The sequence below is a fragment of the Tursiops truncatus genome, chromosome 6 (assembly GCF_011762595.2).
Source record: "Tursiops truncatus isolate mTurTru1 chromosome 6, mTurTru1.mat.Y, whole genome shotgun sequence".
In the NCBI taxonomy this organism is placed as follows: Eukaryota; Metazoa; Chordata; class Mammalia; order Artiodactyla; family Delphinidae; genus Tursiops; species Tursiops truncatus.
The window spans coordinates 25,060,820-25,075,065 of NC_047039.1; the positions used below are offsets into that span (position 1 = coordinate 25,060,820).

Below are 14,246 nucleotides of genomic sequence, written 5' to 3' on the forward strand. Positions count from 1 at the left end.
GCAAAACAATTTCCCAATTTCATTTTTTCCCATATTCTCTGTGCTTGACAAGGGAAAAAATATTCGGGTCTGAGTTCCTCTCATTCTTAGCCATTGTTGGTTCAAAGTCTGAGAAAAAAAAAAAAAAAGGTAAAAACGAAAATATGGAGTCCAGAATTCCGTTAGCTCTCTTGCATGTAATATCACAACTTAAAAGGCCTTCCAAAATGGAGGGATAAACTTTTAAAAATATAGCCCAATCTTTTCAATCTAAACAAGTAAACACTAAAAATATATTTTAGAAATCCAGCAAACACACTAACCACAGTCAAAGCAAAGGAAGGCTTATGGCTTACCAAATGACAGTGGCTGTCTACAAGAGAGAGAACGAGAATACTCCAAAATTCTATCTGACCTGGCAGAGCTCAGCACAGCTACTATTCTTCCTTCCTAAAATCAAGGCATAAAGAAATTGAATAAAACTTGCCAAAATGTCACCCAGTGCCTCCAAAAGCAGATTAAAGAAGGGAGTGTCCAGAAATCAGGATGAAGAAAACTACTTAGAGAAGCCCTGTCTCCTATCAGTGGGCCACCAGGGTTTATCTGGGTAATAAAATGATAATAGTTCTTTTTGTCATCTTCTTTTTATAATTTATACATTTAAATTTCAGTCAACATTTTAAAAATATCCAATCAGAATGACAGGCATTTCCAGAAGTATCAGTTTTTTTTAATCCTCACCCTTTTACAAATGTGAAAACTGAGGCTCAGTATAGCTGTCAAGGGATTTTCCTAAATCATTGAAGCTGTAAACCTGGTACCAAAGTCTAAATCAGTTTCTCATTTTATCTTGGCTATCTTCTTAAAATTCTGTTTAGGGACATGGGGAGGGGGAAGGGTAATCTGGGACGAAGTGAGAGAGTGGCATGGACATATAGACACTACCAAATGTAAAATAGATAGCTAGTGGGAAGCAGCCAAATAGCACAGGGAGATCAGCTGTGGGCTTTGTGATCACCTAGAGGCGTGGGATAGGGAGGGTGGGAGGGAGACGCAAAAAGGAGGGGATATGGGGATATATACATACGTATAGCCGATGCACTGTTATACAGCAGAGACTAACACAACATTGTAAAGCAATTATACTGCAATAAAGATGTTAAAAAATGTATATAAGAAAGCTATACTATAAAATAGATACAGTGATAATATATCTGAGAGGTGGAATTATGGCTAATTTTTATTTTTTTAATCTATTTTTGGATTATTCGATTACATGATTTCTCTATAAAGAATATGAATCTCTTGTGTAATAAAAGTTACTCAAAAACAAAACAAAACAAAACAATTCTGTTTAGGAAGAGAGGATAGAATGAAGGTTTGAGCATAGAAATCATTCTGGAAATCACTGAAGATACTGGGCCTGTAGTGCAGTTTCATTTGTAGTGGGTTTGGCTTACATTCTTATATTTAGTTTTATTTCTATACAACTATCAAAGAAGGAGAAAGAAGTTGGGTAATATTTGCATTTGCAACTAATCAAAGCAGAATTGCTTTTAGCTTTAACAAAAAGATCGTTCTGTGATCTCTGATTAACATCTTTATTCTTAAATGGAGCATAAATAACATTTATTGGCTAAGATTATTTGCAATAAACAAGACTGTTTACTGTTTACCACCTAGCAGATGATTATTTGTAAGTCTCACTGAGATGCTAAAACCTTATACTGAGCTCTCATTTTACCAGAGTGAATTTAAATTAACTTCAGCAGCCAGAATTAATGAAACCGGGTAAATGATGCAAAGATATTCCACAGGGTATTCTGTTTTAATTAGAGATAGAAAATGTGAGTCATTAGAGGTTTTAAAAAATGTTGCATTGTATTACTTTCTCATATTTTGAATCTAGGAATATAGATGAAAACTAAAAAATGTTAGCCTCTTTAGTTCAGTTTTAATGTATATCAGCTCTGAATTTATATTGAGTGAATAGTAAAGAGTCTGAATGAAGAACATAGTCTGGAGGCATTCAGGTACAAGTCCTAAATTTTATTAGAAGTTGAGTATCTGTTAATTAGCAGGTAGCTATATAACTTAACTATAAAGCCACTACAATTCAAACATTGTAGCACTACTACATGAATGAACACATATACAAATTAAACAGAAAAGAATATCCACAAATAGTTCTTAGTATGTCTGGGAAGTTTGATTGTGATAAAGTCAAGTTATAATCTTTAAAATTGATGCCTAGAAAACTACACACCCATTTAAAACTAAAGTCTGTACCTCACACTACATACCAAAATAAATTACACCAGTTGCACATGTAAGAAGCTTGCAAGTTGCCACTTTACCCTAACAAGATGCGTCTTTCACAAATGCTTTCTCCCACTCTGTGGCTTGTCTTTTCATTATCTTGATAGTGATTTTCAGAGAGCAGAAATTTTCTATTTTAATGAAGTCTAGCTTATCAATTCTTTCATGGAATGTGCCTTTGGTGTTATATTTTAAAAGTCATTGCCATACCCAAGGTCATCTAGGTTTTCTCCTATGCTATCTTCTGGGAGTTTTACAGTTTTGTGTTTTACATTTAGGTCTGTGGTTCATTTTGAGTTAATTTTTATGAAGGATATAAAGTCTGTGTCTCGATTTTTTTTTTTTAACTATGGACATCCAGTTGTTTCAGCACTATTTGATGAAAAGACTATCTTTGCTCCATTGTATTGTCTTTGTTCTTTTGCCAAAGATCAGTTGATTGTATTTATGTGGGTCTATTTTGGGGCTCTTTATTCTGTTCCACTGATCTATTTGTTGTTTCACCAATACCACCCTGTCTTGATTACTGCACCTTCATAGTAAGTCTTCAAGTTGAGTAGTGTCATTCCTTCAACTGTGTCCTTCAATGAGGTGATAGCTATTCTGGGTCTCTTGCCTCTTCATATGGACTTTAGAATCAGTTTGCCAATATCCATAAAATAACTTGCTGGGATTTTTATTGGGATTGCACTGAATTTCTATAGATTAAGTCAGAAAGAACTGACATTTTGATAATACTGAGTCTTCCTATTCATGAACATGCAATAACTCTCCATTTATTTATTCTTTGACTTCATTCATCATGGTTTTGTAGTTTTCCTCCTATAGAGGTTGTACATATTTTATTAGATTTATACAGAAGTATTACATTTTTGGCAATGCTAATGTAAATAGTGTCGGTTTGTTTTAAACCTATTCCACTTGTTCATTATTGGTATATAGGAAAGCAATTGCCTTTTGTATATTAACCTTGGATCCTGCAACCTTGCTATAATCACTTATTAGTTACAGGAGTTTTGGGTCAACTCTTTAAGATTTTCTACATAGATGACCATGTCACCTGTGAACAAAGACAGGTTTATGTCTTCGTTCTCAATATGTACACCTTTTATTTCCTTTTCTTGCCTTATTGCATTAGCAAGGACTTGCAGCACAATATTGAAAAGTTATAATAAAGGAGGATATCCTTGCCTTGTGCTTAATCTTAGTGGGAAAGCATTGAGTTTCTCTCCAGGAAGTATGATGTTAGCTATTGGTTTTTTTGTAGATTGTATTTATCAAGTTAAGGAAGTCCTCTCTATTCCTAGTTTACTGAGAGTTTTTCTCATGAGTGCATGCTGGATTTTGTCAAATGCTTCTTCTGCATGTATTTATATGTTTTTTTCCTTTATTTGTCTTGGTTGGATTATATTAATTAATTTTCAAATGTTGAACCAGCCTTACGTACCTGACACAAATCCCATTTGGTCATGGTATATAATTGTTTTTATACTTTTGTGGCTTCAATTCACTAACATTTTGTTGAGAATCTCTGACACCATTTTTATCACATTTCTACTATAAAAGGTTTGGGATTCTAACGAATTTAAGCTATTAATTAGTCTTATCAAATTGTGCTCTTTATTCAAAGATACACCATAGCAGAACCCTGAGGGGATGGATGGTGAATGCTAAGGCCTGAATTTACACTTCTTTTATTCTTTATACCCTGAATCTGTCTCTCAACAAGTGTTCACGGTTGATGTTTAATTTTATGGAAATTAGATATAGCTCACTCCATTCATTCATTCAACAGATTCTACAGCAGAAGGGAGGCTTCTAAGGAGGTAGGGTGTATTAGTGGGGCTGTAGGTTATTACAGGGAATGCAAGCAAGGCCTCATAAAGGAGACGGTGATATTTGAGAAAAGACCTAAAAAAGTGAGTGGATGAGTACTGTAGATAGTAAAGACAACAGCAATTCAGGTAAAGGGAACAGCAAGTGAAAATGTCTTCCTACTATACTTGTTGAACATCAAGGACTAAAGAGTATAAGGTGTTTGCAAAAGAGTGAGCAAGGAGTAGAGGTGGAGGACATGAGATCAAATATATAATGTGGAGGGTAATCATGTGGCAACTTTCCAGCATTTTAAGAACTTCAGCTTCAACTATGATGAAGGGGAAGATACTGAAGTCACATAATTCTTCTGACTTAGATTCTCAAAGTGTTCTCCGGCCACTATGTTAAGGACACAGTTCAGAGGGATAATAATTAAGATGACAGAAACGAAATCTTAATCCTGAGTGGTAACAGTGGAAAAATCGAGAAACTGTCAAATTCTGGTTCTATCTCAAAGACAGGGCTGACACATTTTGCTTGTGTATTGGATGTGAAAGGAGAGAGAAAGAAAAACGTCAAAGATGAATCTCATTTTGTAACTGAGCACCAGGAAGAATGGAGCTGCGCTTTTCTGTTTTGTAAAGTCTACAGGAAAAGCATGAGCGACTATGTGTGTATTTGATTGCAAGGTATATTAAGTTTGGGATGTCTATTAAATGACAAAACAGAGATATTCTGTTAGTAACCAGTCTTGTTAGGTGGACCCAGTCCGTAAATGACAACCATCAATCTACCTAATCTGCTCAATCTGAAGCCCCATAAAGGATTTGGGGGCATTAGTGTGAAGAGGGCTTCCTTTTGTGTTTGTGTGTATGTGTGTCATCTGCTTTGACACTGTGGTTAGGCTAAGGTAGCACTATTCTGGGCTTTCATCTTTGGCAACTTTTTTCTCACCATGAAGCTTTTTTATTGGGTTGACACCAAATGAGTATTTGCCTGATTCTTCATGTCCTGATTCTTTAACTATTTTCCTAGTTTGGACAGCCACAAATTTGGTTAGTATTTGTTAATTCCGCCCTTCAACTTGGACACACTTGAAGCGAAGTGAAGTCCCACCACACTGATGGTAGACTCCATCTGAGCCTGCTCAAAAGGGCACAGAAGGTTGTCCACGGGGAGGGTACTATCAGAGGCTGATTGACAGTATCTGTGTTGTAGACCAACTTAAGGGCAAACACATACGGTTCTTACGCTTTCCTGTTCCTGATAATAGGCAATGGCAGGCTCTGGATCACAATGCTTGAACCCAGCAGGAATAGTGTTGCATTACATGTGGCATGACTATGATAAGGGGTATATATGTTATCTAGCATGTATCTTCTTTTTTATGCTACACAAATACAAGGCTGTCACTTTCTGAGACATTAAACTTTCTCTGGCTGTGACAGATTAAAAGCAGATGCCAAGTTAGAAACATTTCTGAATTAGGTGATTTGGGTTCCTTGACCAGGTTAAGAAAAATAAAACAAAACTGTTCTTCTTCTTGGTTTCACATTTAAACAATATGAGTTAGTCTAAACTATATGACCAAAAAATCGAACTACTAAAATAACAGGCCCTTATCATTATTATTTTGATATAATAAATAATAGAGGGATATTGTTTTACTAATAATTACCAGCATTTAGTAACGACAAGCCAAACATTAAGTCTTTAGGAAATTTGTGAACTCCTTCATTTCTTACAATAACTCTGTCAGATTGGTACCAGTATCTATCCCCATTGATGAAGAAACTCAGTTTCAGAGGAAGACACTGAGGCACCGAGAGGTTAAATGTAACTTGTCTATAATTGCCCTAGCTGCTATGCTAGTCGGCTTCATCAACCACTATCACCACTATCACATTTCTTTAATTGGACTTTAGATTCAGATAAACAATTTTTCCTGGTTGCAAGGAAATCATTTAACAGGCCCACATTGCAATGCTTGAAATGCAAGTCTGAGTCCAAATCTGAGAACCCTAAATCATGTGATCACTAAAAATACTGAGTATCAATTCTGAGCCTTATAATACGAGTTTGCATTTAAAATAACAGGCCCTATTAGGAATAAGTGTACAAATGGCATTCTAGGAGGGAATATATCCAACAGGTGTTTTAAATTGCTTTAGTGGCAGTGAAAAAGTATGAAGGCATTTCCTGCAACACTAAATGAGCTGATTTGCTTTTGGTGGGTAAACACTGAACTTAGTTTACAAAACTTAACCTGAAAGTATTTTCTAAGTATCCTGCTATTACTCAAAGTTAGGCTTGTTATCTCCTTTAACAAACAAGAATGGTAAGACACAGTCTCAGTTAGTATAGTATGGATAAATCATTTGCAGTCTTGGGTAAACTTGTACCTTAACAAGTGTCTTCAATTTGCGGAAGACATGATTTCACAATTGCCATTCTCTATGCATATTATTGCCATATAAACTAATTCCAGCAAAAGAAAGCTATAGTTAGGTAGAACCTTTCATAAAGTGATGCAGTCATTCAGGAATACTTTATAACCTAAACCGACTGGACAGTCAGTAACCAATGAATTATCCTAATGCTGATTCATCTCAGAGGTCCTTTATTCCAATGACTTTCGCTGCTATCCTTCTCTTTTCCTTTTGGGATTAAGAACTACGCATAAAGTCTTAGTTACTCTAAGGTTCACCTTGTACCTCTCCTGTCATACAACTCGTCACTTTCCCCATCATCTGCCACCAAATGCCAAAAAGAAATCTGAGTACTCTGCGGTCATGGCACAGGTATTTCTAAAGAGAGGAACACCTATTCAAAAATCACTAATCCGAGAATAAATATATGGGGAAATGAACTGGGGACATGAGTGCAATCTACTGAAACTGTGAGAGGCCAGCAGGGCAGCTATGTGTGTCTATATGTGACTTAAAGAATAATGCTCTCTAGGAGAAAATATGCTTTAATGCCCCAAACTTTAATCCAATTAATATCTGGGAATATATTTCAAGACCACTTGTATATATGTGTATGTACATAATGTTAGCATTGTATATTATTTGTGTTATGTTCTCCCTTATATTCATGGGAATATGTTGCCTTTAAAGTTTAAACTTTCTTGTTGATTTTGTACATGGATGAAGGTTCAAACAGTAAGATAAGTTCAAGGATTTCTTTCTCCAATACCATTGATATGAATTCCTATTACTTAATTTCTTTTTGATAGATTTTCAGATGCCAGTCCAAGATAGTTCTGCCAATGGAAATCACAGGACTACCAAATATGGAAAAGACTGGAACACTTACAGTGTGTTTTCATGGTCTGCATCAGAATTCTACAGAAGGCATCTGGCTGAATTGGCAGTGAAATGAGAATGGAAAGTTAGTGTGTCGGTTACTTTTTAGTGTAGTATGTTTTCTTTTCTACTATTCTACTATGTATTAGAAATTACGTAAATATCAGGAGAAGAGAAATGGTTAAGAAAAAATATAATCTGTCATGTTAAAGACATTCGGCACTTACCTAGGCTCACAGGTAACACGAGAGAACATGAGAGCTGGCTTGTGAGAGCTAACCTTTTTCCATTTCCCTCAGTGTCTTCATGAAAAGCTTTGAGGCTCAAAGAAGGAAGTGACCCTGCCAGGTGCATACCATGAATCAGTGATGAAAGGGAGACTCCTTGGCTTCTGTAGAGCCATGACTCTGTACACACGGTATTAAAGAAGCATTAATTAAATGCCCCTTTACCTAACAACGTGGAGCTTAATCATAGGGTTTGGGCTTCTTGTCTCTTCTTTTCTTTTGCTTTCTCTTTTCCATCCTTGGGGGGGCCTTAGTTTTTAGTTGCTCTCTTGAACTGGATTTACAAGACATTTCTTTTCACTAGCCCTTACTTTTTTGGATTGTAGGCTGAATTTTTAAGAAGTTGGGGAAGAAAAAAAAAAAAAAGTTGGGGAAGGATACTGAACTGCCAAAAGTTAACAGATTATTGGCAAAGATATAAAAATAATTAGAATGCCAATTTCCCTGGGTATTCCCTGTGTACTTTAGGGGTAAAAATAGTATTTGTAAAGTGATTTCAAAATGTGAAAATATTACCTGTGGGATATAACCTACGGGTGAAGAGCACTAACTCTAAAATTAATTTGCCTGGATCTTTTTTCCCCAGCTCCACCACTTATTAGTGGTGGGAGTTCAGGAGTGGTACTTCTTTGTGTTCCACTTCCTCTTTGAAAATCAAGGGCTTAATAACCTCACCCATTTTACAGGGCTGTGGCGTGGAGTTAACACATGTAGAGTGGTTAGGAATCCATGCCACTCTTAAGTCTTTGAAAATCAATCTTACTATTGTTGTTACTACTATTATTAATTTGTTACCTGTCCTTGAAACAGTTTGCCAGCAGTACTCACTTGCTTTTCTTTTTGTTTTATATTCTCTACATCCCACTTAAGCATTCTACCAAACCTTAAGAGGCTCTTATCAGATATTTTACACCTCTTTACTTGTTTGTCACAGCAAAAGTAAAAGGAGTGTGGCTCCCCTTGATCAAACAAACCAGAACTTTGGTTTTCTCCCATTCATACACATTGGTGAACAGATGTGAGAAAACGACTCCATGGGGCTTTCAGTCTGGAGCCAAACATCCAGGCTCTGTGTAACTCGACACTATTATGCACACATGTTGGTCCCTTAGGACCCAAAAGAATCTCAACTAAGCCCATCATTATTTCAGGAATATGACGAATGCTTTTTGTGAAGTAGGTGAATGTCACAGAAATACAAGAAAAGGCAGGGGTGTTTCGTATCACAACGTTTTGAGAAATGCTCAGCGCTCTAAGATGTAGCTGACAATTCCCCCATCAGCTCATGCTTTCAAAGTGACCATAAATTTCACCATAAAGACATTTTTTCAGCAATGGCAATAACGCGGTGACTATACTGCTCAATTCCTCACAGTGTCAGCATTAAATACATTAAAAGGGTAAGTTAAAATATCTGTCTGATTGCTTCTGACATAACCCCGAGATCTCTTTTACTTCTGTACTCCATCAATTATAATGTGGAACATTAAGACAAATTATTTCTAAACACTAACAAGGAATGTAGCAACAAGTGGCAGACAATCAAGGGGAATTCTGCCATAGCATGGTGCTTATTTTGTTACAAGCAGGAGTGCAAACCCAAAGGATGCAATTTAGAGGAAACTCTGTCCTGTCTATTCTCTAGGAACTAGAACAAGGAGACTGAGAGAAGATGATTCTGGGTAAATCAAACCGTTTTCTCCTAATTACAGCTGACTAATAGGGAGCAAACTCCCATGGAAGGCTGTGAGCTGCCTGAAGAAAGCTACGAGGTTGCCCTGGTTAGGGTCTTTCATATACAGTCATTCAAGCTCAGACTTGATCATCTGTCAGGGATGCTACAGTAGGGAGAGTTTTGCCGTAGCTCTGAGACTCAGCAAGATCACTTCCAACTCTAAAACCTACAATTTTAATTTAATCACCAACACCAGCCATCATTAAGAGCGACCTTAAATAACTCCAAATCTGTTCATCTACTCACATATTCTTTACACAGTCAACAGACCTCGAGTGATTACTACATGCCAGACACAGTTCTAAGACACAGAATAAGGGATAAGAAAGGTAACAACCTCTGTCACTGTGGGGCTTGAGTTCTTTGGGAAGAAGTTCATCTAAATACAAAGAGACACCAAAGATAATATTTGTTTTTATGATTATTCTGTGAAAGAAGTAAGGTAATCTGATAAATTGGGACTAAGGCCGGTAGGACAATCAAGGAAAAAATATCTTTAAGAGATGAGTGCCAAAGAATAGAAAGGAATCATTTATGGACAATTTTTCTGGAAATACTATTTCCAAAACATGGGAAAAACAAATACAAAAGCCCTGAGGCAAGATGAAGCTTAACTACAATCAAGGAACAAAAAGAAGCTAAAAGGTTAGCTTCTTGCACCCTCTTGCTCTGCTGGTGGGAATGTAAATTGATACAGCCACTATGGAGAACAGTATGGAGGTTCCTTAAAAAACCAAAAATAGAATTACCATATGATCCAGCAATCCCACTACTGGGCATATACCCAGAGAAAACCATAATTCAAAAAGACACACGCACCCCAATGTTCACTGCAGCACTATTTACAATAGCCAGGTCATGGAAGCAACCTAAATGCCCATTGACAGACGAATAGATAAAGAAGTGGTGGTACATATACACAATGGAATATTACTCAGCCATAAAAAGGAACGAAATTGAGTCATTTGTTGAGACGTGGATGGATCTAGAAACTGTCATACAGAGTGAAGTAAGTCAGAAAGAGAAAAACAAATATCGTACGTTAACGCAGGTATGTGGAACTTAGAAAAATGGTACAGATGAACCGGTTTGCAGGGCAGAAATACAGACACAGATGTAGAGAACAAACGTATGGACACCAAGTGGGGAAAGCCACGGGGGGTGGGGTGGGGTGGGGTGGGGTGGGGATGGTGGTGTGCTGAACTGGGCAAGTCGGATTGACATGTATACACTAATGAGTATAAAACTGATGACTAATAAGAACGTGCTGTATAAAAAAATAAATTAAATTCAATTCAAAAATCAAAAAAAAAAAGAATACTGTCTACTGTCCTCCGCGCCCCCTGGAACACTCACTCTAAATATCCAGGAGGTGCTTGCAGAATGAATGAATCAATGAACAAACAAGCTCACTCATTTCAAACGTGCCGTCACATGAGTAATCCGACCTTCTAAGAAGTTAAGCTTCTGGAAGGAGCCCATTTTCTTAACGTATTCAGCATCGAGTCATCACAAAATATGAACTCTTATAAAGTACTGCCCCCTCACTTCCCATGAGAAAGCAAAATTCCTCAGCAGGGAAATGGGAGGGTAGCAGACATTACCCGCAAAGCTTTGGAAAGGCTGCGGCTCGCTGAGCACTTCACTAGGGCCCCTGACCGCCTGCCTGGTAGTAGGACAGACACACCAGGAACGGCTGCTGACCGGCAGAAAGAGCGCCCAGCCAGGCAGGCAGCACACCCCGCACCCTGCCAAGCGAGGTCTGGCCAGCAAGGGAAAGACGCCCTCTCCACTTCAGAACCGCCCACCACTAGAAAGCCAGGTCCTGCCAGGGCCTGGACACACGAGGCCTTCCTTACAAGGGTTACAAATCTGTGGCCTTGCTCTGCCTCGAATAAAAGACAGAGACGGGGACAACGTGACCATCTCCAGATGAACTTTCAACTTCGTTTCAAGTGCCTGGGTGCTGGGTCACAGTGCATTTCTAAACTCTTCCAATACTCAAAAATACCAATTTCTAAGATGCAGAAGAGTTGTTAAACATACACTTAGCACAGATCCCAGTCCCACTCCTGAGTATTTTCTCAAGTGAGGTAAAAACCCAAGTTCACATGGAAACCTGCCCTGGGATGTTTACAGCAGCTTTATTCCTGATCCCCTCAAAACTGGAAACATCCCACAAGTCCTGCCACCCACAAGCGAATGGACAAACGTAACATGGAATACAACACAGCCAGAAAAAGGAGTGGCTTCTCATACCCGCAACAACAGGGATGACGGACTTCCCTGGTGGTTCAGTGGCTAAGACTCCGCGCTCCCAAGGCAGGGGCCCCGGGGTCCATCCCTGCTCAGGGAACTAGATCCCGCACGCTGCAACGAAAACATACCGTACGCGCCAATGAAGATCCCATGTGCCGCAACTAAGACCCGGCACAGCCAAGTAAATAACTAACTAAATCAATGTTTAAAACAACAACAACAAAAAAAAAACCCGGGATGGATCTCGCATAGGTTTTACTGAGCTAAAGCAGCCAGAATCAAAAAGCTACATGCTGTTGTTCCGTTTATCTGGCTTTCTGGAAAAGCCAAAACCTTAGGGACAGACAGGAGATTAGCGGCCAAGAAGCTAGAGGCGCGCTGGCGCCAAAGGGCAGCAAAAGGGATGAGAGGATTGCTCTGCCGCCTGACGGCGATCATCTGTCAAAACTCCTACAACTGTGCACTACAAGTGAACTATGCTTCATGGCTACTAAGGATAAACAAATGATTACATTTTGAAAAATGCGCCGGCCAGCCAACCCGTGCATGACAAGTGCAGTAAGAGGGGAGGGGAGGCAAGTGGATCAGCTGGACTTCTGAAGGTTCTCCCCACTTTCAGTTTCCCTCCCCTGTGATGTCTCCCCGCCCTGCCCACTGCTCAGGCCGCCCACCAGGGCCACCCGGAGTTACCCAACCGGAAAAGCCAGAGCCCAGGCTCAGCCGCGCCTCCGGGCACAGAAAGGGCAAAAATAGAAAGCGCCAGTGCGCGGTGGCGGGCTGGAAACCCTCGGACCTCAGATGACTGCGGAGAACCGGGGCCCGGGAGTCAACATCGGCTCCCAGGCGGTCCCAGCGTCCCGACCCCGACCCCGGCCGCGACACACTTTCCACAAACTGACACACACGGAGCCCGCGCGAGGGCCGGGTCGCCTGGAGGACGGTCCCCCGCAAGCCGAGGGCACGAAAGGGCGCCCCAAAGGCGCCGGCCCAAGGCGCCCGCTGCGCTTTCCCTTCGGAAGGTGGGCTGCGGGGCCCAGGCGTAAACCCTGAAACAAGGAACACGCGCACCACGCCGCCACGGGGGACGAGAGGCCGGGCGCCCACCTAGCCGGACACCCTGCATTTCTGGAATCACCGGACGCCTGTGTACATTTCCGTCTGGCCTGTCATTTTCCAAAGGCCACTCAAGGTCAGGGGACAGAACGCCTCCTCTCCAAGTGTCCTGCCAGCCCACCCACTCAAGATCAGAGGGACAAAATGCCTAACTAAAACAAAACAAAACAGAAACACAAAAAAACTGGAGAGAGGGAGGAAAGGGTGCCCTGAAAAATAAAAAAAAAGCTAAGCACGTTGACAGCGCTAAGAATAAACTACCAGGAAAAAGAAACCCTACATGTCAGATCCTAAAGTACAGAAGGGCAAGCCCGCCGGCAGTCCAGGCCCGGGGGAACCGGGGTCCCCAGCCCTGCAGAGCCAACTGCAGAGCGGCTCAGGCGCCCCTCGGAAGCGCGGGGTCCCCGCGGCCGAGTCGGCGCCCCCGGCCGGCGCCGGCTCCCCTCTGCCCACCCTGCGCGCGGGGGCTGGAAACTGCCGCGGAGAACCACGGCGGGGCGGGAAGGGGGGGCTCCAAAGAGGGTCTGGCGACTCGAGTCGCTCCGTTTCTCGGTGGGCTCAGCGCGCGCCGTGGGGGAAGAGGGGCGGGGTTCCGGGAGGAGGGGACGGGCGGCACTTACATAGACCGGCAGCTGCCACGGGTAGACGGCGGGCTCGGTCCCCAAGAGCGACTCCAGCCTCAGCTCCAGCTTCTCCCCCATGTCATCGCGCGCGGCCCCCGCACCGCGCTACTCGGGCGGTTGGAGGAGGGGCGCGGCGCCGCCGGCGGGGGCGGAGCAGACGGGCAGGCGGGAGGCTGAGGGGAGGGGGCCTGGCCTGGGCCTCAGCTGCCGCCGCCTCACTCCCGCCCGGCCCCCGGCTCCCTCTTTGTAGTCACAGGCCCGGGGCCTCCAGCGCTGCTGCGAACTCGGGCCGGCGTGAGGCGAGCACAATGAGCCGGGGGCCGGACTAAAACACTCCCCGCGCAGGCGGCCCGCCCCGTGGACTCGCACGCTCTCGCGCGCGCACGCACGCACGTACGCACGTCATCGGCTGTCCCTGGCCACACCCACCGGCCCGAAGTGGGGAAAACCCCCTCAGAGCCAGTGATGGCGGGTTCGACTCCCGCCCTCGACGTACCGTGACACACCCCCCAATAATAAGACTATAATTCCTATTAAATATGACAGCTGGAATCCGGGCTTCTGTTCACAAAAATGCCGTGTATTTAGCCTATGCTAGGCACCAGACCGCGGACGCTCAGTACTGGCAAAAAAGGAAATGCCCTGCCCTCATAGCACTGCCATTTTAATTGGAATAGTAGTGACAATGGTCAAGGGAGAAAATAAAGTGTCATCATCGCCACGGGGATGGTTAATCTCATGTGCGCACTGCGTGGGGCCCCGGCAACCACAAACATTATTCCAGATGTGGCCAGGAAGGTATTTT

General features: G+C 41.9%; 1 protein-coding gene across 5 annotated transcripts in view; it reads right to left on the minus strand.

Annotated features, from left to right (window-relative positions):
* Nucleotides 1–13,811, minus strand: part of LOC117312567 (RING finger protein 11-like) — a 44,950-nt gene extending 31,139 nt beyond the window's left edge. Inside the window, exon 1 of one of the 5 annotated variants that reach the window (XR_012332422.1) lies at nt 13,439–13,811. Coding sequence is in view for 1 of the 5 variants with exons in the window: in XM_073805900.1 (XP_073662001.1) it covers nt 13,439–13,519 (81 nt within the window). In the remaining 4 variants the exon portion in view is untranslated. The remainder of the gene's footprint in view (nt 1–13,438) is intronic. The other 4 variants (XR_012332423.1, XR_012332420.1, XR_012332421.1 and 1 more) reach the window with 4 other exon arrangements.
* Between the last annotated feature and the right edge of the window lie 435 nt (nt 13,812–14,246).